At 40.4% G+C, this 24,560-nt stretch overlaps 1 protein-coding gene across 2 annotated transcripts in view; it reads left to right on the top strand.

Moving 5' to 3' along the window:
* The window catches only part of plcg1 (phospholipase C, gamma 1), a 32,896-nt gene that overhangs the window by 2,991 nt on the left and 5,345 nt on the right, over window positions 1–24,560 (top strand). Inside the window, exons 3-29 of one of the 2 annotated variants that reach the window (XM_046056317.1) lie at window positions 8,084–8,236; window positions 9,674–9,767; window positions 9,893–9,940; window positions 10,521–10,605; window positions 10,760–10,843; window positions 11,228–11,250; window positions 11,332–11,401; window positions 11,502–11,603; window positions 14,216–14,334; window positions 14,825–14,910; window positions 16,554–16,674; window positions 16,919–17,087; window positions 17,241–17,363; window positions 17,599–17,700; window positions 17,909–18,096; window positions 18,675–18,875; window positions 19,157–19,276; window positions 19,451–19,631; window positions 19,743–19,820; window positions 19,909–20,012; window positions 20,236–20,329; window positions 20,431–20,503; window positions 21,570–21,733; window positions 22,009–22,105; window positions 22,248–22,472; window positions 22,581–22,729; window positions 23,849–23,963. In XM_046056317.1, coding sequence (XP_045912273.1) covers window positions 8,084–8,236; window positions 9,674–9,767; window positions 9,893–9,940; window positions 10,521–10,605; window positions 10,760–10,843; window positions 11,228–11,250; window positions 11,332–11,401; window positions 11,502–11,603; window positions 14,216–14,334; window positions 14,825–14,910; window positions 16,554–16,674; window positions 16,919–17,087; window positions 17,241–17,363; window positions 17,599–17,700; window positions 17,909–18,096; window positions 18,675–18,875; window positions 19,157–19,276; window positions 19,451–19,631; window positions 19,743–19,820; window positions 19,909–20,012; window positions 20,236–20,329; window positions 20,431–20,503; window positions 21,570–21,733; window positions 22,009–22,105; window positions 22,248–22,472; window positions 22,581–22,729; window positions 23,849–23,963 — 3,168 coding nt within the window. The remainder of the gene's footprint in view (window positions 1–8,083; window positions 8,237–9,673; window positions 9,768–9,892; window positions 9,941–10,520; window positions 10,606–10,759; window positions 10,844–11,227; window positions 11,251–11,331; window positions 11,402–11,501; window positions 11,604–14,215; window positions 14,335–14,824; window positions 14,911–16,553; window positions 16,675–16,918; window positions 17,088–17,240; window positions 17,364–17,598; window positions 17,701–17,908; window positions 18,097–18,674; window positions 18,876–19,156; window positions 19,277–19,450; window positions 19,632–19,742; window positions 19,821–19,908; window positions 20,013–20,235; window positions 20,330–20,430; window positions 20,504–21,569; window positions 21,734–22,008; window positions 22,106–22,247; window positions 22,473–22,580; window positions 22,730–23,848; window positions 23,964–24,560) is intronic. The other variant, XM_046056318.1, reaches the window with a different exon arrangement.

The following is a 24,560-nucleotide window of genomic DNA, read 5'->3' as shown; positions in this document are numbered from 1 at the left end:
ACCCTTATCAATGACAGTGAGAGAATGATGCCTCTCAGCTATACGAGCAGCACTGTAGTTTGTTGCTAAATATAAAATACTGAGAAACATAGCTTTTCTTGTCTCCTAATCGAAGTGTATATTGCATATTTTCTCTCCCAGATTGATTTTCTGTAAAGATGCTTGTTTCATGCACGTGGAGTTGGCCTGTGTTGCTCGCCAAATAACTGGTGGTTGATATCTATTGTGGCACATATATATCATAATCTAATGCAATAAAATGTAGGTCGGGCCTGACAAAGCAGGATGTGGTCGTGCAGAAGAAATGGCGGTCTCAGGCTGAATAGAGGTACAGACGGGGCATATCATAAACGTAAAGCTTTGCATACCTGACTTGTACAGTCTTTTCAAGTGAAAAAGTGAGTCTATATTAGGCTGCGCATGAGTGTGTAGTTTGTTTTGTTACTGGAGAGACATCGCATAAAGTATATCTCCAGAGTATCATACAAATCATCTTAACTACTGGTTTCTGAGTATGTTAACAAAGCAACACAAGCGTGAATCCACAATCATGTTTGACTGTGACACATTTTGCTACTTTATCATCCAGATGTTAGAGTGAATTAACTTGACTGGCATCGATGCTTTACTGAATGAGCCAGTTTTAGATTTTTATGAATGAGCTTCACTACATGATTTAACCTTGGTGCCCTGGTAGGAAAATCATGGTTCTTGGAGTCCACCACAGCGTCAGATCCTCTCATGTTTCCATGCTTTCCTCAGAAGCTCAGAAGTAGGGGACTTTAAGATGCTTTTTGATAATTTTTTTAAAAGATAATTACTGGAGCTGATTTTGCTGATTAGCACTGTATATGAGAACATATTCCGTACGATGACAGAAATTTGATGACCAGTAAAGACGTTTCTGTACTATGTCCACCAAGGTAGCCAACCTTTTGTTGTCTCTAGCTTGTATTAAGCCATGGGCAGTGTTGCAAATCAAAAAACATGACTGCTCTATGGTGATATTGGTGTTCACACCAGTTTTACATCAAAATATACGATCACTAGAGCTAAACAGATAAATTGGCCGATATTAGCTTAAAGCAGACATGTATCATGTATAATGATAGACCGATTAATCAGCCCGGTATCTAGCATTTTGAGATAATCGGCTTCAGCTGATGCCTGCACTCACAAGGGCAATACACATTAAGTCTGCAGGCAGTTTTGTCAGTATGGCTAATGTGAATCACTGTTGGCGCTCCCCCCTTGTGAGTTTTTGTAAGAAAAAGTTTAGTTTTGAGCCATAAACTTCCTCAGTCACCATTGTCTTTTCTAAATGTTAACAGTTTTCTCCTAAATGACAGCAAATGTAATCTTAAACTGTTACTCGCTAGTTTTAAATATATATTGTTATACATACATACATGTTATATATAAAGAATGATGTCACAGGGTTGGGTATCGTTTAAATTTAGTCGGTTCCTTTTCTACTTATCGAATGTCTCTTATGATTCCATCCCCTTCACCACAAATCTTTGTTCATCTTCCCCTTCATGGCTAAAGTAAAATGAGTTTCTGTACTAGAGGGGTGTCACTGGGGACTCGTATTTAAGAAAAAATAGATAATGGAATAATTTATTTGGTTGACATCATTTGTTTTCGTTAAATAAAAAAGGTGAATATCAGCTCATCTGTGTTTTGTAGCGTGAGACGTCGCTACTGTTAGCGTTAGCTGTATCTGGGGCGTCACTGTAGCTGGGAGAACGAAACACATTGAACACGGTGCTTTCCTTCAGATTCATGCTTACTCCCTTGCATGAAATATTCTTACTGCAGGTGTTGCCTGTTACTGTGTAGTTATCTTTTTTTAAGTGAAGCTAAGCCAAAGTTTTCCAAATTTATTCATGATAAATTACAATAATGGTCAGATGCATGCAAATACACAGTACAATGTCAGAGAGAAAAATACGTACCACATATATAAAATCATAAAATATACACGCAAGGACCTACTTTAAAAACATACATAAACTTTTTTTCTCATCCTAATCAGATAGTAAACAATTGTAGAAAAAGTAAATAAATAATTGTAGAGAAGTAAATAAATGCAGGATACAAAATGGGTAAATTCATTATACAATACCAATAGATAGAAGATAAAGCAATTATATGGTGTCTATAAATCTGTTGCTTTTCTTATTGTTTATCAGGGAAAGGAATTTGTGAAGTGACTTAAATTCCACAAAAAAAACAGGGAATGAGGGTTGAGAACCTAAGAATCTTTGCTTATGAATGGAAAGTAAAATAAAATGGTTAACAACATACATTTGAGACTTATCCATACCATTGTCATAATAACATTATACATCCTTAAAAGAAACGTTATAAGTGACCACTGGGGGATGGAAAATGAAACAATTTAAATTGGACTAAAATTTCTTTGTAGATTAACATTGAAAGAAAAGTTGGATAGCAGGAGCTATCAACACCCACATATCTGGATATTATAGAATTTACTGCATAGATGTAAAAGATAGATAGATGTAAAATTTACTTTGTTAGAAATACAAAATGTATGAGGTTAAGGCCCCCAATCTGTGTCTTCTAAATGTAAATACCAATAAAACTTTCCTCTTGTAATAACTGTAAAATCTGACAAATGTATTTATTAATTTTTGAAATCATGTAATTTGATGCCATGCAAACACAATGTAAATTGAGCATATGAGGTATTTACTTCATTAAAACAAACATGACTCTTAATTAGATGAATCCTGAAGGAATGGCTTTAGTTACAGCATTGTATTCCTTAAAAGGAATGGGGGAAATTGTGCAAATGTAAACAGAAGTACTCTCTTCTTGCATGCTTTGATGACGTGACGTTAGGTCCGCGTAGCAGGTCCTGGTAGATAAGCGCAACTTTTATGGACTGTAAAATGCTCACTTTCAGTTCAATCGGTAGCATGAAAAAGTTAGGAACCGATAAGCAGAATCAAAATGCACGTGCCTTAACCAACCCACAGTTCCTGGAAATTTGATAACTTGGCCATGGTACCCAAGCCTCAAAGCCTACATAACCTAGGGTATTTTTCTATTTCATTAATTAATTAAAAAATCCATCTAGAACAACCTGTTACTGGCTCACATAACTACATTTATACTCTGCATTGAATAATGGATTTGGACTTTCAGACTTTAGACTTTATTGTCCCAGGGGGAAGTTATTTTTCACAGCACTGTACAGCAACACTTAACATACAACATTTTCCTCCTCACATATCATTCCCAACAAATGTACAGCGTAAACAACATACAACAGCAACAACAGACAGGACAGGTGAAAGCAAGGATCCTGGTATCCTCATCGAGAAACCTTGTTCAGGGCTGCTATGGCTGCAGGTACCAGGCTTTTGCCAAAACAAGCCTTTCTGGACCTCAGGCACTTGCGCCCAGAAGATACTAGAGTGAAGTGGCGATTTTGTGCGAGTGTAATGTCCTGTACTATTGTACTTGGAATGCCTGTGATGGCCTTACAATTGAGGCTGGGTGTGGGGAGACCTGTTATCTTGGCAACAGCGTTTGGTAAATCGTGTCAGTTTGACCCGGTGTGTAACAGAAAACATTATAAGTGACATTTTTTTGTTGATGTTGCCGTTATATATTGGCCATGTGAGAAGTTTATTTTTACACTGCAAAATGTCCTACAAAACATTTTTTATTATTGAAAATAAAAAAATCTCAGCGATCCATATTGACATTGTTGATTCTCCCAAATAACGATCCATTATCGGTTGTGCTACACATTACACAATATATAAGGATACTGCCCATATAACATTACATATACTGTGATTGAAGATTTTAAAACTTAAACCAGACAAGAGGAACCAAAATCAGCGGTGAAATCAGCTAAGCCATAGCTCATGTAGCACTACACAAAATATTGTATCATTGTCTGTATTATATAATATGGGAATGGAAGATGGAGCCTCACTACTTCTTAAGTTGTTTATAAATATTATCACAGTTCTTCATGAACTTATTTGACAAGCATATGTAAGGTATTGATTGCCTTTTTAATGGGCTTAAATCTAACGGATACTGCATGTCAGTGAGAAGTAATGATTCACACATCATGGGTCTGTGTTGATGGATCCAGAAGACTCCTCTGATAACTCAGACCACATTTTCATGTCACACTTGTCTGTCAGCAGTCTTTCCAACTCACATTGAGATTTCTCTGCAGGAGTAACTCAACCAGTTAGTTAACACATAACTGTGACACCTAAAACCAAACTAACATTGACAGACAAGACTTTTTTCACACCGCTTTGACCAGTGATGGCATGCCACAACTACTGCACAATAGATCTGTTAATGTCGCAGTAGAACGATGCACATACATATCCAAACTTGTTATTTGACAGTATCATTTATGGCGTCATACTTTTTTATTTGTGTTGGACCAGAAACAACCATTAGTTGTTTTAATAGAAACTTGAATGACCAGTCACTTTTCAGACACAGAAATCCTTAATTATAGCTTCTCAGTTGTGAGTTTTTTCTTTGTTATATCATTGTAAACGGAATCTCTGTGGGCTGTTCATCGGGCAAAACAACTCTGGGGAAAGTGGGATTGACAGTTTACCCTATTGCCTGACATTTCATAGACTAAATAATAAACTGAGACAATAGTTAGCAGATGAGTCTATAATGACTACGATCACCATCATTTGAATGGTGCACTGAAGCTTGGAATGTGTGGTGTTTTGTTGCATGTGTCTCTCCGCGGAGTGTGAATAACCACAAATGTGACCAACTATTCATACAAGATGCTGCGCCTGAACGTTATTGATACTGGTGGTTATCAGTCACAATACTGGATGAGCCCCCATTGACCTGCATTCAACAGCTGTTAAATGTTGTCTGCTATTTCCTGGACTTTACTTTGGAGAGGAACTTTTCTAAATAATGGAGAATCATCAGGTCGTTCGTGTCCTGTGTATGTGAATGGAATGACCTGCACACGTCTGGAGACTGTCCTCTATCTGACTGCTTTTTCCATAGCTGGGCTAACACACGCATGGTGTCAGCCCAGCCAAGTTTATTTATGAGAATTACTGGATATCAACAAGTTAGTGGGACTATATCCTGCAGGCAGCAACACGGTTACACAATCAGAATCTGCTTTTAGATGTTTTTTTTGTCTGTATGAAAAGATTGTTGTGAACATCAGGTTGTCACTGGAAAACAAGTGCAGTTTTACTCGCTGTATTTACAAAGTGTTGGAATGGGGAACAGAATCCATATAGCTGTATGACTTTACCCAAAGTCATTTTAAAGAAGCTGATACGGATCAGCTGATGTGTGAGTGGAAACACTGTCACCCTCTAGGCTACACTCGAACATTTTAGTGCAATATGAACCTGTTTAACTGCTACAGTCTAGATTTTATTTAGTCTGCGGTCAAACATGGAATGGAGTTATGACTGCAACTAACAATTATTTTCATTCTTGATCAATTTGACCATTATTTCATTTCATAGCTCATTTTGTCTATAAAATTTAAGAAAATAGTGAAAGATGCCTGCTGTTTTCACAAAGCCCAAACAGATGTATTCAAGTTGGTTTTCCCCCCAACTAAACAGTCCAAAACTCCAAAAATATTAAGTTTTCAACCCGATAGGACAAAGAATAGCAGTAAGTTGTCACATTTTAGAAGCTTTAACCAGCGAATGTTTAAAATAATTGCATGAAAAATGACCGTTTGATCGTTGCAGCTCTAAATGTCATTCATGTCACGGTTCCAATATCCAGCAAAATAACAGCAACATTATTATTCATCAACATAGTGCAGTTCTAGTTTTCCCTCCCCTGCAACTGCACACATCTAACAGAACCAACCGCTCTGTTGTAATGCATGTAATGAATTGAAGGTGTGGTGAGGGTGAGCTGGGTTTTGATCAAACCTCTTTTTTTGGCCATAGCACCAAGTGTCAATTTTCCAAAGGTTGGCATCAAATTTCCAGTAACATTTGTAATCTTGTTTACTTCTTCTTTGATCAGATAGTTTGATTTAAATCAAAATGTTGCCAATTTAATATAGATGTTATAAGGACTTCAGCTAACATTTATTTTCATTATAGTTTAACCATTTGATTATTCTTTGATTAATCAATCGTTTAGTTGATAAAATATCAGAGAATGGTGACAAATCCCCGTCACAGCACAAGGTGACATCTTCTAATAGTTTTGTTTTTACTATCCAATAATCAAATGCACAAATGGTATTCATGTTTTATGTCATTTGCAGTACTATAAAACAGAGAAAAGTAGTAAATCCTCACATTTCAGATACTGGACCCAGCAAAATTTTACTGTTTGTCCTTGATAAGAGGTCTTACATGAGTAAAACCAAAATAGTTGGCAAATAATAGAACGACTGGCTGATTAAGCACTAGTCTTTCTTTTTCATGCAAACATCTTGTATTGCTGCTTGTGTTTTAGACATATAATATATGAAAGATTTTGCTTTCTGAGAAAAATTAAACATTCCTCCAAAGTAAAGTATCATTTTGGTATAGAAACGTAGGTATTTTATTGCCCGTGGTGTCGAAAAATAGTTTGGAAGGCAAGATGGAGAACAGGAGGAAGTGTGGGAGTGTGTTGCAGGATACCTCCTCTCATCTCCTTTTGGTAAGGTTACACCTCTGGCTATCTCTTTATTTCCTGCATCTGTCTGAGGCGAGCTCTAAATATTTTGACTCGAATGACTCAAAGTGTTGTCTTAACAGATCAGCCTGTCGAAGCCTCCTTGCTCTCAGCGGAAGTCTGCTGGCCCATCTGGCGGGTGAAGTACACCGAGATATGATGTATGATTTAGATATCTCAGCGTGGTGAAATTCTGCTTGAGAAGACATACTTTTTTTTTGTGTTTTTTTTTTTTTTAAATGCTTGAGAAGAGAACATGCACATGCTCACCTTTACGTAAGCACAGATGTGGTGTGTAGGCGACAAAAGCACAGGATGTGTGGTTCAGGGGCAGGAAGAGAAGCAGGAGCTGAAAGAAGTGCGTGCGTTTAGCAGGAGAGTCCCTGCTACTAATACAACGCTGATAGGAACGCGTTGAGTTACTTTATAGCCTACACACTCGTAAATTTTCTGACTGGCTATAAATGGACTTGAGACAAAATTGCACCAGTTTTTTTTCTTCAGTTGTATCATTCCTAAAGATAAACGACGAAGCAGTCTTGTGTTTATTTTTTTACCAATCCAGGGTAGAGAAAGTACAAGATATAGGCTGCTTGAGCTCAGTAGGCAGATTTGTTAAGTAATGTACAACTTTTATATTCTACTGTCGTATACACTTTGTTCTTTCTTCTTGTTTGTATACCCAGATACAATATGTCTGCAACGTGTTTATAATCTGTTATATTCGCCCGGTCAGTTTCTGACTCAGTCTTAAGTTGTCAGATCAGTAATTGGTGGTTTTGGTATATTTCAGTGGTGAAAAGCAAACTGGGGTTAATTTGGGGTCAGTGATTTGATCATCCTCTTCATTTGAAATCCATATTTGTTTTGTGTATGTCTTCACCTGAAGTGTGGTTTAGGCAGTGGCCTCAGTTTCACTGTTTAATGTGGTTGGGGGCTTGAAATATCTCGCACATGCTGTGTGTTGGTCTGTATGCTAGAAGGTTAGTATGAGAATTATTGAAGCAACAACAAAAACATCTGATTTATGAAATTAAATGATCAATAAATTAAATTATAAAACACTAACGATATGACGATAATTCAATACGATTGTTTATGGACCTTGAGTGGTTTTATGAAGATAATATTTTTGTTTTGTTGTTATTCTGTTCGCCAAATTAATATTTCCAAGCAAAGGTTTGTTAGACCTCTATGATGTAAAGCATAATTAAGTGTGTTAAACATAATTGTTTTTACATGGGATTTTGCATATTGCAACGTAAAATTAGTCATATTAATATCAAGATTTTGGTTTCAACCGCATCCCCCAGCTCTACTGAGGACATCTTTCTCTGTGCAAGGAAAGTTCTGTGTTTTAACTGTACGTGTGTGTCTGTGTCTCCAGTTGACATTCGGGAGATCAAGGAGATCCGTTCCGGACAGAAGCCACGGGACTTTGAGCGCTATGTGGAGGACTCGGCAGCGCGGCAGGACCAGGCTCACAGCTTTGTCATCCTGTATGGCACAGAGTTTCGCCTTAAATCACTCAGCCTGGCAGGTACGCACAGACACCACCACAGGCTCACATACCTACAGATGTATAAGCAATCCACGTTACCATCCTGTTTTTAACAATAATACGCTCATGAACTGCAAACGTCCCTCAGTTAACCCTGAGTACCACTGATTTTTGAGGGATGTCCCAATTAAGGTTTTTGCCCCCAATCAAGTCATTTAACATTCAATGTATATGCTTGACAGTTGAATTGCTCTGCATTGTATTCCAAGCTGTTCCTTTTTATAAGATAAATAAAAATAATCCTTTTGGACTTTCGCTTTCTCAAAGGAATTTCTCTCTCCTTTTGAAAGTGTCGTATTGCTTCGATGCAGCTGTTGCCTGAGTTACCTGAAATAACTGGGGGGGTTTTCGCCCTCTGTACATCTTTTGCACAGCTTACGTTAATTAATTACTCTTACTGGCTTTTTACTTGTGGGGCTTTTGTTCTCGCTGTGGCGTGGTGAGTGTGGTTGCTGTTGGCTCTCCACCGCTGTCTTGTCTCTGCTCCGAGCAGGGGGCTAGGCAACGAACCACCATGCACCATAGATGACAACAAAACGCAAGAGATTCTCACACTGAGCTGAAATCAAACAAGTGCACAAAAAGTGTGTATATGACATAAATAAACCGTCTCGTACTGCGTTTGGCTGTAGTTGACGGTGTGTGGTGTTTCCCCGCGGGCGGAGCTCAGCGAAGTGGTGGAGAAGTAGACAGACGGCTGCTGCACTCTTTGCAGTGATCTGCATGAAAGCTTCATGAGTAAAAAACACCTGTGTGAAACAAAGACAAAAAACAAAGGATCTGCTTGGGCTTAATATAGCTCAATAAACCCAATATAGATCAGTTTTAAAAAATGCCTTGATCGGCCTCGATACTGATCTTTGAGATTGGATCTGGACACCCCTACTCTTGTGGACTTATTAATTGTAGTTTTTTTGTACAGATGGGACTCTGAATGAATACATCTTAACTTATAGTACCAAAACAAAAGCTGGTCTTGATTAAATGTTCAAAAGTTGGAGCTTTAGTGCCACTATCAAGTGAACCCAAAATCACAACTTTTACTCAAAGGGCTTTACAATCTGAACAGCACAGAATACTAGAACTGCAAGGATTAGTCTATTCATCCGCAACTGTTTTGATAATCGATTATTCATCTTGTCATTTTACATGTAAAATTACCAAAGATTCTCTGGTTCCAGCTTCTCAAATGTGACAATGTGTGTTTATTCTTTGTCAAATATGACATTGAATATTATAAAGGTTTAGACTGTTAGTCAGACAAAAAAAGATCTCTTAGTCGAGAAAACAATCGCTAAATGAATCGATATGGAAATGATCGGTAGTTGCAGCACTATACAAAGAAATAAAAAGAAAGAAATCTGAAAATACTGTTATATTGTTATGTGTTGATTTATTTTATTTTTTTTCCCTCAGCAACGTCTGATGAGGAGATGACCATGTGGGTGAAGGGGTTAAACTGGCTTGTGGCCGACACACTAAAGTCTCCGACACCGCTCCAGATAGAGAGGTAAACAGTATACAAGTGGCTGCACATCCCATCCAAAACTGATGTTATTATGAGGTGCTGTGGACAGACAGCGTATGATAATAAGCTGCATAATTCTTAATTCTCTCTTTCTCTTTTTTTATTAGATGGTTACGTAAGCAGTTCTACGCCGTTGATCGCAACAGAGAAGACAGGTAAGTCTGCCCAGTTAAACAATTTTAAACTTGAGAGTTCATGAGATTATTCGCACAGGAAATGGGTGAAGTTACATATAACTCGATTATTTGGTGCAGCAGTTGTGGGTCCTTTTGCCAGTGTGTCATCTAGAGAAAAGTAGACTAGCTGCACCAGGCTGGTAGGTGTCTGTGAGACAGCTTTGTTGAGGTGTAGTGAAGGAACTAACCTCTCAGCCGCACACCAGCACCTCTTCCTGCAGCAGGAAACAGACTGCAGAGGATAGAGGAGATGTACAGAGATGTTTGTCTGTTACATCCCTGACGAAAAGGCCTTTGTTACGCTGCAGTAGTATTGTCCTCTCGGGCCAAAATTCCAGGCTGTGTAGTAAAAGTGAAGACAAAAACACTCAGCAGAGCATTGGGGGGTGTGTGTGTGGGGTGGGGGGTGCAAGCTTTCAGTAAGTCTGTAAATTTCAAAATGATTTGTCGGCACCATAACAGGAGCGATGCGTGCAAGTTAGCAGAAGTCTGCGCTTATTGTACGTGCGTATCCATGTTTGTGTTTCAGTTCTCAACAAAACATGCGTATGTGTTTTAGGATATCCTGTAAGGATCTGAAGAGCATGCTGAGCCAGGTCAACTACAGGGTTCCCAACATGAGGTTCCTCCGAGAGAAACTTCCGGTAACCTCCTTCTACTTAGCACAAACGCCCCCCTTCCCACTCCATCTCCCTGCTCACTTCCCTTTCAAAATGATGTCGCTGGAAGCTAAAGATTTATGATTTGCCGTTAACGGCCTTTTTGCTTTCTCTCTCACTTGCTCTACTTGTTTTGCAGGACTCAGAGTTGAGGAACGGAGACGTGTCCTTTAGCCAGTTTGCCCAGCTCTATCGCAGCCTCATGTTTGATGCCCAGAAAAATGTAAGTGCAGTCATTTTATGTATGCACAGATAGTTCTGTCCAAGCACTTTCATCCCCAAGCTCTGATGCCCTGCCAAGGCACCCTTCCTCCCCCATCTGTCTGTTCTCAAATGGCTGTGAGATCAATATGGACCGGTTTAAAAACCCACCAAACCCCTCTGGTGCAGGCCATTAGGGCGCACACACACACACATACACACACACTGATGAGAGATGGCAGGCTGGCTGGGGTCAGATTAAATGGATGACCTCAGTGCCCCCTGCGACTAACCACCCAGCCCCCTACAGGATGTCTATGTCCATTTGACGACAAGTACTTTACACACTGAAAACACAGCACTTTCATTAATTACCTGAAATGTTCCCTTTTCTCTAATCTTTCAGATGGAGATCCCATTTCTACAGAGGTAGGTCAAAACTAGACATACGCACAGTAAGTCTTTGCAGCGTCACAGATGTGTGCTCACTGAAGCGAACCATTATTACAGGTTCGTCGACAGACCAGAACAGAGGATCTCCCTCGACGACTTCAAGAGCTTCCTCCTGGAGTCTCAAAAGGTAACGTCTCTGGGCCATTGGACCTCTAGTTGATTGCAGATTTGTTTTATTTGCTTGCTCCAGTACAGACAAGTACATCTATGTTTGTGCGTGAATCCAGGAAATGTGGGCCACATCCAACAACAAGGTTCAGGAATTTATGTTCAGCTACCTGAAAGACCCCCTGAGAGAAGTGGAGCAGCCTTATTTCCAACAAGACGAGGTACACACTCTTTCGACATCTACCACTTCCTTTTTCCCCCTTTTCCTCTCTATTCTCTTCATGCTCTCCCCTGTGTCTTTGCTTACAAATGGGGAATAAAAGTAAACGTGTTTGTTTTTTTGTTTTTTTTGGGAAGCTGTGTTTTCCGATAACCCCCCCCCCCCGTGTTGCCGTGGGTGGGACATGCTCAGAAATTGACAAGGATAGCCATGATCTCAGCCCAAGGCTCTGCCTCCCACACAGATAGAAAAGGTTATTGACTGTGGCGCCATGTGAGAGTTCTATGGAAAGCGAAGGATGCTTTTTGTGGTCACCATAAAGCTATGATTGACTAAAGAGAAGAGGAAGCTGCTGCAAGAGTTGGTATTGTCTTCCTGCCTAAGGTAGTAGCGTGTTAGATAGCATGTGTACAGGCTGCGGTAATGCTAAAAATAACACCTAAAAAAAAAACTGTGTATAAGAAGAATTCAGACCACCAAAGTCCACTTGTTCGCTTGCTTTGGTTTGGACCAAATGCAATGTTGTTGTTTTTTTTGCTGCAGTTTGCTTTTACACTGCCATTTAAACTCCAAAAAGGCGCAGTGCTTTCTGCAATTGGGTCGGATTGAGGTCGAGCCACTTTCACAGCTTAAACGAACCGTGCCAGAGTTCATTTGGAACTGTACCGACACCACCTCTTCAGCTGGGTGCAATTGCTGTATTCACACGTGCCCAAAAGATCAGCACCAATGGGGAACATACCTGGCAATAAAGCTGATGCTGATTCTGAAAACGAACTCTAGTATGATTCTGAATCGAACCAAACAAGATAGATGTGTATGTGAATACACCCTTAGTTATTGCTACACACAGTCTATTAAAATACAGAGTAAGGCTGCAGCTAATGATGATTTTAGTACTCGAAGCTTCTATGGATTATTTCATCGATGCGTCGTGTAAGAAGTCCTTTTGCTTGGTAGTGGTGCCCCCAGTTTAACCAGGAGAACAACAAACGCACGTGTATACATTTTCAGCTGGGGACTATGGCTTACTTTGGCTAGCCTTCCACTTAACAATTATGATTTCAGTTAAATGCTAAAGTTGCTGTTACTGTCTGTGGTGGCAGAACACTGGGTGCTTTCTAATCAGGCGCCGTCGGGCTGTTGCAAGGCGACATAAGTTTCGTTTTACGGGGAACGGACTGTGACATTACAGAGTTGTTATTTTATTTTAGCTTGAAATAATCTCATACTTTGGACATTTTCTTCTCCGCCCCTCGCTATTTTCTCTCTCTTCCTCCACTTTGAAACGGCAGCATCATAATTACGTTGTGTTCACACGTAAACGCGATGTGCGACAGTAAGAAGTGTCCGTGCGAAAAAGTGTGCTATATAGTTATATGGATTAAACGAAGCCGCGATGCATTTTAGGAATCGATTTAATCTATGAATAGTTTCAGCCCTAATCCAGAGTGCAGGGTAAAGTATTTAACCATACTGCTGGAGCTGCTGGGGATTCAGTTTTTTTTGTCCTAATAGGACAGCAAATGCCACAGTTTATTTGTCTTTGGATCCAAATGTCCACCCTCCTCAACTTTTGCAGACGTGAGTCATTCACACTGTGGCAGATAGGTGCAAAGGTGCTCGTCCATGGGGTGATGAGACAGGATGTCAAACTTTTTCTTTTTTTAATGCATATTAATCCAATTACTTTACCCATCTTAGTTTTTTCCTCCAAATTAACCATTTACTTTATTAAAGGTGTGCAGGGTTTGCTTCTTTATATATAAAGGAGTTATATAATACATAGTTAAAATGTTCCCTTTACATGAGTATTAACAGTCCTAATAGAATGTAATACTTAAATTTAATAATTGTTCCATTTTGTACCCTATTTATTGTTTTTATATTTTCGAGAATGGAAACTGCAAACTTAATCTCGTACTTGAAAGATTATATTAACTGTAAACCCTGAGGATTCTTAGATTATAAAAAAACAAATCCAAATTATTATGTTAATGCATATTCTGTATGTGGAAAAACATCAGATCTCATTTATTTATTAAACATTCTACACTTGTTAACTTATGTACAAGTTGCCCACTAGACAGCTGCTCCATGGTTTTCCAAGCATTTAGGAGTGTTACAAACTTGAGTGGTGGAACACATGCATGTGTTCCGATACAAATAATGTCCAGTGTTGGATCAGATCTTGGCAGTGTACTGCTGGAGGGCTTCTAAGCTGCTCAAGGGTACAAATGTTTGTTCCACCACCTATAAAAGCCTAGTATGCTCACAGCTTCCTAATCGCTTTTGGTCAGTGAGCTTCCAGGTCCGAATTGTTTTGGGGGTTATGGACTCTATTATGCATACTTGCTGGTCTTGTTGTTGTTGTTATTGTTATTATTACTTTTTTACATTGTCCTATCTAAATTATATGGCTATGAACAGGTGTAATAATCTGTCAAAGCTGAAGTTTGCTTGAGGCTTTTGTAGACTTGATGAATTATGGATTGGACAGTCCTAGTCTCTTGCAGACTTCCCAGAAACACATCGGTTAAGTCTGTGAGTGCTGTAAAGTCCACACATTTGAATTCCGCCTCGTTTTCACTGCCCTCCTCTCTTCCCGTATAGCTCCTGACATTCCTGTTCTCCAAAGAGAACAGCATTTGGGATTCCTCCCTGGACCAGGTCTGTCCTGAGAATATGAACAACCCCCTGTCCCACTACTGGATCTCCTCATCGCACAACACGTAAGAACGGCACCCATAGCTTTCATGCATACATTACATTATGTCAAGCTTCTGTAAAGTTCAACCAGTTGTAAAATAGGCCTTGGGAACACTTAAGGCTGGCATCCTCTCTTAAAACCTCTAACCAAAGGGGGCTTTTGAACTGGCTTCATACATCATCATACTTCCTCCCATTGAAAATTGTGTGAAATGCAGTTCAAATGTGATAGCCTTATGTACTACTAGATGTGAAACAATACTCATTGGAGCAGCGTGATGAAAATTTCCCATGTTGCTTTGATTAGGTTTGATTTGACCGACTGAATGAGTAAGAAGTGTTTACTCCTGTCAACAAAAGAGAGAAAGCCCTTTTGATATAGCACTATCAATGTGTTTGTGCTACCACCATGGAAAGTGTGTGTGGTGCCTGACGTGTGAATCCTTTGAAAGACTGGTTAGATGCGAGTGTGTTATTTGTGTGCATACTTTGACGTTATATGCTTATTTTTAGCTACCTGACGGGAGACCAGTTTTCCAGTGAGTCGTCCCTGGAGGCGTACGCTCGCTGTCTGAGGATGGGCTGCCGCTGTATTGAATGTGGGTAAACACACATACACATACTGCTGTGTTACCCACGTACAGTAAATCACCACCACTTGACTTTCAACCTTGTAATTAACTGTCTCACCCCCTGCTTTCAATGCAGCCGCCACACCCTTACCTACACACTAGCACGTCCACTTGCTGTTACACAACAGGGCTGTATGGCCTTTTACACCAATCCCGTGTCAAGCAGGTTTCTATAAATAGGACTTGCTAAAGTGTTGCTTTGCCTCAAACAGAAGTAAACAAACATGACGTAAACTTGTGTGTCTTCAAATTTAACACTAAAAGCACCAGGTGTTGCTGTACACCTAAAACCGCCAACAGTTAAAATTGACCGGCGATTAGAATGCATTGAGATTGTGATTTTTACAGACAGCATCCCTGCACTTCAGGCATTTACTGAATGCTTTAGTCTGATTCTATTGTGCCTTCACCATGCAGGTAATTCACCTGCGTTCTTTGTATCTGTGAAGCGCACGTCCTCGTGAAGTGGCTATTTTGATGCCATCCACCCAGTTGCATTATAAACACTGTCTGAATTTAAATGCAGCTTACAATTTAGAAGAAACGATTGACTATTACACTGTTTTCGTAGGACTAAACAATAATAATGTAGAATATGAGGTGTTTGACCTGCTAGTTTGATTCAGACTTGTGTGTATCCAAACAATTATCAGTACATAAGTCCAAACGAAAATATGCCTATTTCTGAAAAGAAAGGTTCAAATCAATTCCAAAATGCAAAGTAGATTTTTACCTAACGTACAAATGTATAATGATCACTTTTGCTAAACAATACACTGCGGTCGAAAAATACACACTCTTCACAGGTCAAAAAACACATGAGGGAGCCGCACACTCTCCTTAAGGGACCGCAAAACACACCTGTGTCAGAGGGAAAGACTACTTTAGACAGTCTTTTTTTGTAAATGTTTATCTAGGCTACATTTGATTGTATTAGGCCTGTTGGCCTATGTTTTATATCTATTACAATAATTGTACATTATAGGGTAACAGGTGGTTTGAAAAGAACAAATGATCCACTGCAGCATTTGATGATCAATGATGTAACCAAATGTTAGCAATCTATTTTGCCTTGCTCTATTGGCTAGTAAAAAAAAAAAGTAAATGCAGATGCAACATTTATGCATGTTTAGCTTCTACAAGTGGATCGCTGTCAGATGACCCGTCGGATGTAGAATCAACTCAGGACACATTGCTCAGTCCTGAAACCTCCACACCATCAGACTCTCACTTCCCTCAATCCAGTGAGGAAGTCTGATGCCTGGCGCTTTGTAGGTTTAAATTCCCATTTGTTAAATATGACTTTATCTTGACAATCTGTAACGTAACGCATATTTAGGAAATGTTAAACAATGGGGGACGTATATATTATAAAAGAATATTTTATTAAAACAAAGTTGCATGCTGTCAAAAAACAGCTGTGGGTAAATTTTACCTGTTGGCACTTCTAGAGTTTAAGGTCTTAAAACTGCTCTGGAACTATAAAATACATCTGCATTCATGTATACTTACTCTTTTTTTTGTATGTAGCATAGTAGATTAAGTAAGATTGCGTGCATTGTGTGTGTGTGTGTGTGTTTGTGTGTGTGTGTGTGTGTGTTTACTTTCAGTGGACTGTTGGGATGGTCCAGATGGAATGCCAGTCATCTACCACGGACACACCCTCACAACAAAAATCAAGTTTTTTGATGTCTTGACCACCATCAAAGAGCACGCCTTCGTCACATCCGAGTGAGTCTCCACAAGTGCAACCCGCTTGGTTTATTTTTACAGCCGTCAGTGGCGATGAGATGATAAAAGGAGAAGTGTTGACAAAGATACAGAAATAGATATTACAGGAAACAATGCAGTGACATCACTCATCATTGTAGTGTTTGAGAAAATAAAAAAATCACACTGAGACAGTGTGACACACAGATGAAGAGGGAATTTCTGCCTTACATATCTGAAGTTCTGATCTGTGGCCCTCCTACAGCTATCCAATCATCCTGTCCATTGAGGACCACTGTAGTATTGTGCAGCAGAGGAATATGGCCGCTTACTTTAAGAAGGTTTTTGGGGAGATGCTGCTGACCAAGGCGGTGGATATCGCAGCGGATGGCCTGCCCTCACCCACCCAGCTCAAGAGGAAGATCCTCATCAAGGTCAGGAGCCACCTGAATTCATGAGAAATCATTTGATCTTTTTGTGCCTTTTTTCTACAGGAAAAAGTATGAATGGATGCTTTGTGCAGTCATCTGATGAAGTATAATGTTTCTGATTGTATGTCCCCTTTTCCCCCTCACCATCTGCTGTAGCATAAGAAGCTAGCAGAAGGCAGTGCCTATGAGGAGGTGTCCACCTCCACTCCCTACTCAGAGAACGATATCAGCAACTCCATCAAAAACGGCATCCTGTACCTGGAAGACCCCATTAATCATGTAAGCCTGTTCATCATGCCTAAATTGCATTCTGGAGGCTACATCATGGGTGAACTCTAAGCTTGTTTTTAGAACCGGGTTTTAACTTTTATGAACTGCTTTTGTTGTTCTTGTAGATGATTAAATAATTCTTGCCTACATGGGCCACTTTTCAGTGCGACACGTGGCTCTCTATATATTTAATTAAGCCATTTGAGCTTATTGTCTCTCTGTTCTTCCTCACTCCCCCCCCCAGGAGTGGTACCCTCACTTCTTTGTCCTGACCAGCACTAAGATCTACTACTCAGAAGAGACTTCCAGTAACCAGGGTAACGATGATGAGGAGGAGCACAGAGAGGTTAGTAGGCCGTATCTGCTGTTGATATACATTGAGATGACAATCACTATTCATGATTTTGAACTTGAACTTGTAACAGGTGTCTCTCTTTTTTTGGGCATGTGAAAGTAGGTGGCCGGTGAGGGAATTATTTTAAGCTGTTGCTACTCAAGCTTGTGAAAAACCATGGATGTCAGACGACTAACACCTCCCCCATCTAATCTTCTAGGTGTCCAACGGTATGGACCAGCATGTGACAGAGAAATGGTTCCACGGGAAGCTGGGCGCAGGGCGGGACGGGCGGCAGATAGCTGAGAGGTTACTGTCCGAGTACTGCATGGAGACTGGAGCTCCTGATGGCTCCTTCCTTGTCCGAGAGAGCGAGACATTTGTGGGAGACTACACACTGTCTTTCTGGTAATGGAGCACATGAGTTTGCATTCAAAGTATCTGCAAACCTTTTAGACATTTTATACAGTATTAAACGGCACTTGTTCTGTATTTGTTTGGGAATAATGAACTGTATAGAAAGATTAATGGGAAATGGACATTGAGTGCTGTTAATTGCATTTAATTGTATGATGAATATTGTTTGTTTATAAATGTTCAGTTAGATTTTAATAGGCATTTATAACATGCTATTTTATCATGATAATGGAATTTCTGAAATTGTTGCCTGTATGTAGCCTTATCTATGGTATACTTTGTGTTAGTGGAAAACTCTGACGTGTGTCAGTGGACTTAACTCGTGCTGCGTGTTCTGTATGATCAAGTTGTGCCAATAACAGTGACAGACGGGCAGATGAATGTCAAAAGGTCCATCGTTGATTCAATGAGGTTATTTTCACAGTCTGAAATGTGATCATTCATCTTCAGTCTGCATAGACTTCATGTGAGTGGAGTCACCTCAATGACTTATAAACAAACAGAACAAAATGTTGATCTCTCACGGTTTCTTTTTTTTTGGGTCTTTTGTTGTCCCCTCTCTGCACCAGGCGTTCAGGGCGGGTGCAGCACTGTCGTATCCACTCTCGGCAGGAGGCCGGCAGCCCCAAGTTCTACCTGACTGACAACCTGGTGTTTGACACACTCTTTGCCCTGATCAACCACTACCAGCAGGTGGCGCTGCGCTGCAACGAGTTTGAGATGAAGCTGACTGAGCCGGTGCCTCAGACCAATGCTCACGAGAGCAAAGAGTGAGTCTCAAGCAGCATTCACACAGATTGGAAAGAAATTAAAAATTATAAAGCGCTGAGAACCATCAGTGATCTACATTTTTTCAGTCTTTGGTCGTTTTTGAGTAGTGTTTTTAAGGGGGTACCATCTCATTCAATAAACTCAACTCTAAATAACATTTTAGACTACAGTTTACATTGCAGACTTGTAGCTGACTCCGTCATCTAGAATAAATAAAAGGAGGGAAGTGAAACAGTTGTGTCCCTGCATTCTCTATATCTGTGTTTGATGTTTGCCCCAGGTGGTACCATGCCAACCTCTCCAGGAGCCATGCAGAGAACATGCTGATGAGGGTTCCTCGTGACGGGGCTTTCCTTGTGAGGAAGAGGGCGGAACCCAACTCGTTTGCTATTTCCTTCAGGTAACTTGACGAATTGATACTTTCCTTTACGTCTAACTTCCTTTTAATGTACATACATGACTGAAGAGAGAGACAAATCCTCCAAACTTCTACATTCACAGTGAGGTTTCTTAGCATAACTCATTTTCCAATGAACGCAAAGTCACTGATATCATGTCTGTGGTTTCCTCACAGGGCTGAGGGAAAGATAAAGCACTGTCGTGTGCAGCAGGAGGGTCAGACCGTGGTGCTGGGCACCTCAGAGTTTGACAGTCTTGTAGATCTCATCAGCTACTATGAGAAGCATCCTCTGTACCGCAAAATGAAACTGCGCTATCCCATCAATGAGGACACACTGGAGAAGATAGGCACTGCTGTGAGTTACACTAATTAGAGATAAATCTAGAAAGAAATGTGACAAAGAAATGTCACGATTCTGTAGTTTGCATACTGCAGCCTAGTGAATGCACAATCTGTCGTCCAATAGGAGCCAGACTACGGGTCACTGTATGAGGGCAGAAATCCAGGCTTTTATGTAGAGGCCAACCAAATGCCAACATTTAAGGTGAGTGTCCAATATGAAGTTCATGTGTTGTTTAATTCTGCACCTGCATATAGTGAAGACGTTGAGCATGTGTGTCTTGTCTTTTCAGTGCACGGTGAGAGCCATGTACGAGTATAAAGCCCAGAGGGACGATGAGCTCTCCTTCACTAAGAACGCCATTATCTCTAATGTGGACAAACAGGAAGGAGGCTGGTGAGTGACCTGCATAACATGTATTCAGGAAGTAGCTCTTAATTATCCATCTAGACAAATCACATTTGTGCAGGTAGAGAGAGTGAAGGCTTATGATGAATTATACAGGATGGGACTATGGTACAAGCTAAAAAGCTAAGCTAAAAAAGATGAGATCAACCCAGTGTTGGCATCATTTTAAGGCCACTGTCACCAGTTTGCCCATTGTTTTTTTTCCTCCCAGGTGGAAGGGTGACTGTGGAGGGAAGAAGCAGCTGTGGTTTCCTGCTAACTATGTGGAGGAGACCAGTCCATCAGCGGCAGAGCCTGACAGAACTGTGAGTCAATTATCCACTGAGATAGAGATACATATGTAATCTGGATTAATGCTTCAAAATGGCCGGCAACTTCGTAGCTAATCCTCCTCTTCTCTATCAAGCAGGAGATGACAGAAAACAGCCCTCTGGGAGATCTGCTGAGAGGAAGTGTGGACGTGTCTTCCTGTCAGATTGGTGAGTGTCCCCTCCACTTCCTGTACAGCTCAGTGTTGCAGGGCTGCAGAGCAGGCAGTCACCTTGCCACAGGGCAACCTCCTTTTCTGGCTGTCTTATGCATACATGTAATCTTTACCCCCTGTTTTGACACAATGGTAAAGACAGTGGTGACCACTGTCTTTACCATTGTTTTTGTCCATTATCAGCCTCTTCTATTATTAATTCTTCCTTATTTGTTTTTATTAATACTATTGCTTTTCTCACTGCTCTGTATCTGGTATTTTATTGACATCCTCCAGTCCAGTCAATACACACCCATTAGTGTTGGCACATGCTGTCCTGCAGTGTTGTGGTCTCTGCTAACAGTTAATACCTGAGCGTGTGTCTCTGCCTTTCGGAGGCTCTTTGGCTCCATCTAGTGGTAGTGTAGGAAAGCTCAAACCACAAGATTGAACACTTTGTTCCAAGGCTTCCTTCACATGACCACTGGCAAAATTGCACCAGTTGAAGTGTCATCACTTTCATCGTGTAGAATGTGATATCACATGATGCTTGAAGCAGGGCTTCTTTTTGTGTTTTGCATCATTTGGCTTTTACACCTCGCTGCTGTGCTCAAAGTAAAAATGATTTGTTAACCCTGTTTGCCTCTGACCTTTCTAAAGCACCTCCAATCACATTTCAGCTGACTAAGAAGTTTAAACACAGAGAAAGCATGTATGAGTTTCCAGATAAATTTGGCTTTTCTTTCGCATAAATTTAAAGTTTAGAAATTGACTCTGTAGCCAAATCCAGCAGTGGGTGAAGCGCAGACCAGTCATCATGTGCGGATGACAACAACATCGTCTCTCCAAAATTGCCGCTCTTTATATTTGGTTTAATTTTTGTGTTTTACTACAATTTTATTGAAATTTGATGTCATTTTCATTGATGAAAGAAAATATTTAAATTTTTGACATTTCGTTTTGGATGGTGCCACATTCTTGTCGGTGGCTGAAGGAACACTGTTTGAGTTTAAATATGAAAGAAAACCATTGTTTCTGTTTTTCTGCCCTTTTTGTAACCCTACTTTTCATTTTATTTTCAGTTGAGCGTTCTGAGGGGAAGGGCAGCAGGCCTCATGTCTTCTCTCTGGTGCCAAGTACCTCCATGCGGATGGTCCCGGTGCTTGACGTCGCTGCCAACAGCCAAGAAGAACTGAAGGAATGGATGGCCAAGATCCGTGAGGTCACCATGACTTCAGAGGCCAAGGTAAATATATATGTGTACTCATATAGCAATGGCTTGTTTGCCCTATAATACCCATTATCTGTATTTAGGAAACACTGACTGAGCAGTTAGCACGTATGGTGTTCGTCAGGAATGCCATTCTGCACACTCACACAATTACATGTGTTCATACGTGGAAGCTGTAACCACCCAAGCAATAGTGGTTAAGGGGAGGGAAAGCTTGATTTTGTGAACTGAGAAGTGGTATGTGTTACTGTTGGTGCAGCTCTATTGAAATTTTGTGTCTTTGTGCCCAGCTGGAGGAGGGGAAGATGATGGAAAGGAGAAAGAAGATTGCACTGGAATTATCCGACCTGGTCATCTACTGTAGGCCTGTGCCATTTGATGAAGAGAGTAAGGATTATGTACACTTATTGGACTGTGAACATGCAGTTTAATACACACATGTGACTGATTTCATATCCATGACATAATGCAAATGGGCACATGTACGTTATCAATACAGGTAGGTCAGGTCTGTCTTCTCCCTCCGCAGAAATTGGCACTGAGCGGGCCTGTTTCCGGGACATGTCATCCTTCCCTGAGACCAAGGCAGAGAAGTATGTAAACAAGATAAAGGGGAAGAAGTTCCTGCAGTACAATCGACTGCAGCTGTCCAGGATCTACCCCAGAGGCCAGAGACTAGACTCATCGAACTACGACCCACTGCCCATGTGGCTCTGCGGCTCCCAGCTGGTAGCACTCAACTTCCAGACAGCAGGTATCTGCTTTCTTGTCAGAGCAGATAAAATAGCGTAAAAGATTGTTTTCTTACTCCCTTTTTTTAGTAAGAAAACTAAGTACCTTCCTCTTCCCTCCCTATGTTCAGATAAGCCCATGCAGATGAACCAGGCTCTGTTCATGCTGAACGGAAGGAGTGGCTACGTACTTCAGCCGCCCATCATGAGGGACGAAAACTTTGATCCCTTTGACAGACATACGCTAAGAGGCCTTGAACAAGTCACTGTAGAGATAGAGGTACGGCAAAGTGAAGATTGGATTGTGTGTATGCATGATACCAAAGTGTAGATGTTAGAATGTGAGGCAAGCCTACCCAGAAGGCAATGGAGAGTTGAAGCGGGGGAGCAAAGGGAGAGACATGAGGCAAAGATACTACATGAGGTGAAAGGGACAGATGCATGTCTGTGATCTAAAAACTAGAGAGATGATAGTTATTGTAGTTTGTACTGCTAATTTGGCCCATTTATCAACACGATTAGCTACTGGCACAGCAGCACAGGCTGTGACACACGACTCAGAGGGCAATTAAGGTACTTTAAAACCCTTAGCTCCTGATTGCTGCAATTTGTGTTGAACTCTTGAGTCCTAATTCCGTCAAATCTGAATACACAGACATGATGCACATATTTTTACACTCAGTTTTACTAAAGCATAGAAAAAAGACGCTCCTCATAACTCCAGAACTTGTTTGAGAATCTTCTCTTTTGTTGTGTTCTTCAATGTCAGAGTAATCCACACACATTGGCACGCTTGTAATGGTGCAATACTTCCTGACATCCCCCCAAAGCTGTAGTCACAAACCTTAGAGCATGGTTATCCCCTAAATGAGACACGTGCTGCGCTCCAAATCGCATACTGCAGCTACCCTTACAAAGCATATACTGCTGCATGCAGAATGCATACAATTGGGACATAGTACTTTCTCATAATATTGTAGAGCTGCAATGATTTAATCATTTGGAGTAACAAGTTCTTAGATTCCATTTAAATGTGAATATTTTCTGGGGGTTTTCACTCCTCTATGAGAGAAAACTGAATATTCTTTGGGTTGTAGACCAAACAAGACATTTGAGGGACGTCATCTTGGGCTTTGGGAAACACTAAGTGGAATGTTTCTTAATTTATATAGCGTTGCACCTTGAACTTTAACCCTCTTGCTCATACTCTGCTGGGTCAGAATAGCCAGAAAAACATGTTGCCTTGCCTACAGTAAAATGCATATTTTTGGCTGCATTTAACATACTATGTATTGGGACATATTAAGTCTTTTTCTGGCATACTAAATAGTATGGCAGTATTACAATTTTGTGTAAGCTCTTAAGGAGTAACCTGTATTCCTCTTATGCTCTTCTGAAGGTTTTGGGCGCCCGGCACCTGCCCAAGCATGGACGTGGCATAGTTTGCCCTCTGATCGAGATCGAGGTGTGCGGGGCAGAATATGACAGTGCCAAGCAAAAAACTGACTCAGAAGGTGTGTGATGCTTTAATTTTAACCCTGGGTGTGTCTGCCAGTGAAGTTATACTCTGCCAGAACTGAACGAGTAGTTTACTAGAGACATTCCCCTCTTGTAATTTCCTGTCTGTTTCTGGAAAAACAGGAAGTTCTACAAACAACTAAGCCATGTGTGGAATACAAAAATAAAACATGGCCATAGTTCAGGTTTTATGCTCTGGTTTTAGCCAAAACGGAAACAGTGCAATGTAAGGGTAATTGTTTTGTGGCTTTATAGTATACATTTTGTACAATGGCATTATATTTTACATGTTTACGCTCTTAAAATGATGTGGATACTTTGTTCACTGATTAATTTTACTTTATGTATTTTTTTTTGTAAGAATTTCTTGTGATTATGTCATAGACATTGGCAGCATTCTTCTACTATCTGGTTTCTTTATTTGTTTTGTCACTTGCACACCCAGTAGAAAATAGATTTTTCAATAAAGTAAATTAGCTTTAGCATAGTCAGCAGATGTTGAGCCCTACTCATTATCCATAATGGGATGAATTCTGACCTATTTACAGTCATATGCAAAGCTTTTATATAGCGTAAATTCAAAGTAATGAGTA

The sequence above is a fragment of the Micropterus dolomieu genome, linkage group LG08 (genome assembly GCF_021292245.1).
Source record: "Micropterus dolomieu isolate WLL.071019.BEF.003 ecotype Adirondacks linkage group LG08, ASM2129224v1, whole genome shotgun sequence".
Lineage (NCBI taxonomy): Eukaryota > Metazoa > Chordata > Actinopteri > Centrarchiformes > Centrarchidae > Micropterus > Micropterus dolomieu.
This window is presented reverse-complemented; position numbering and strand designations above follow the sequence as displayed.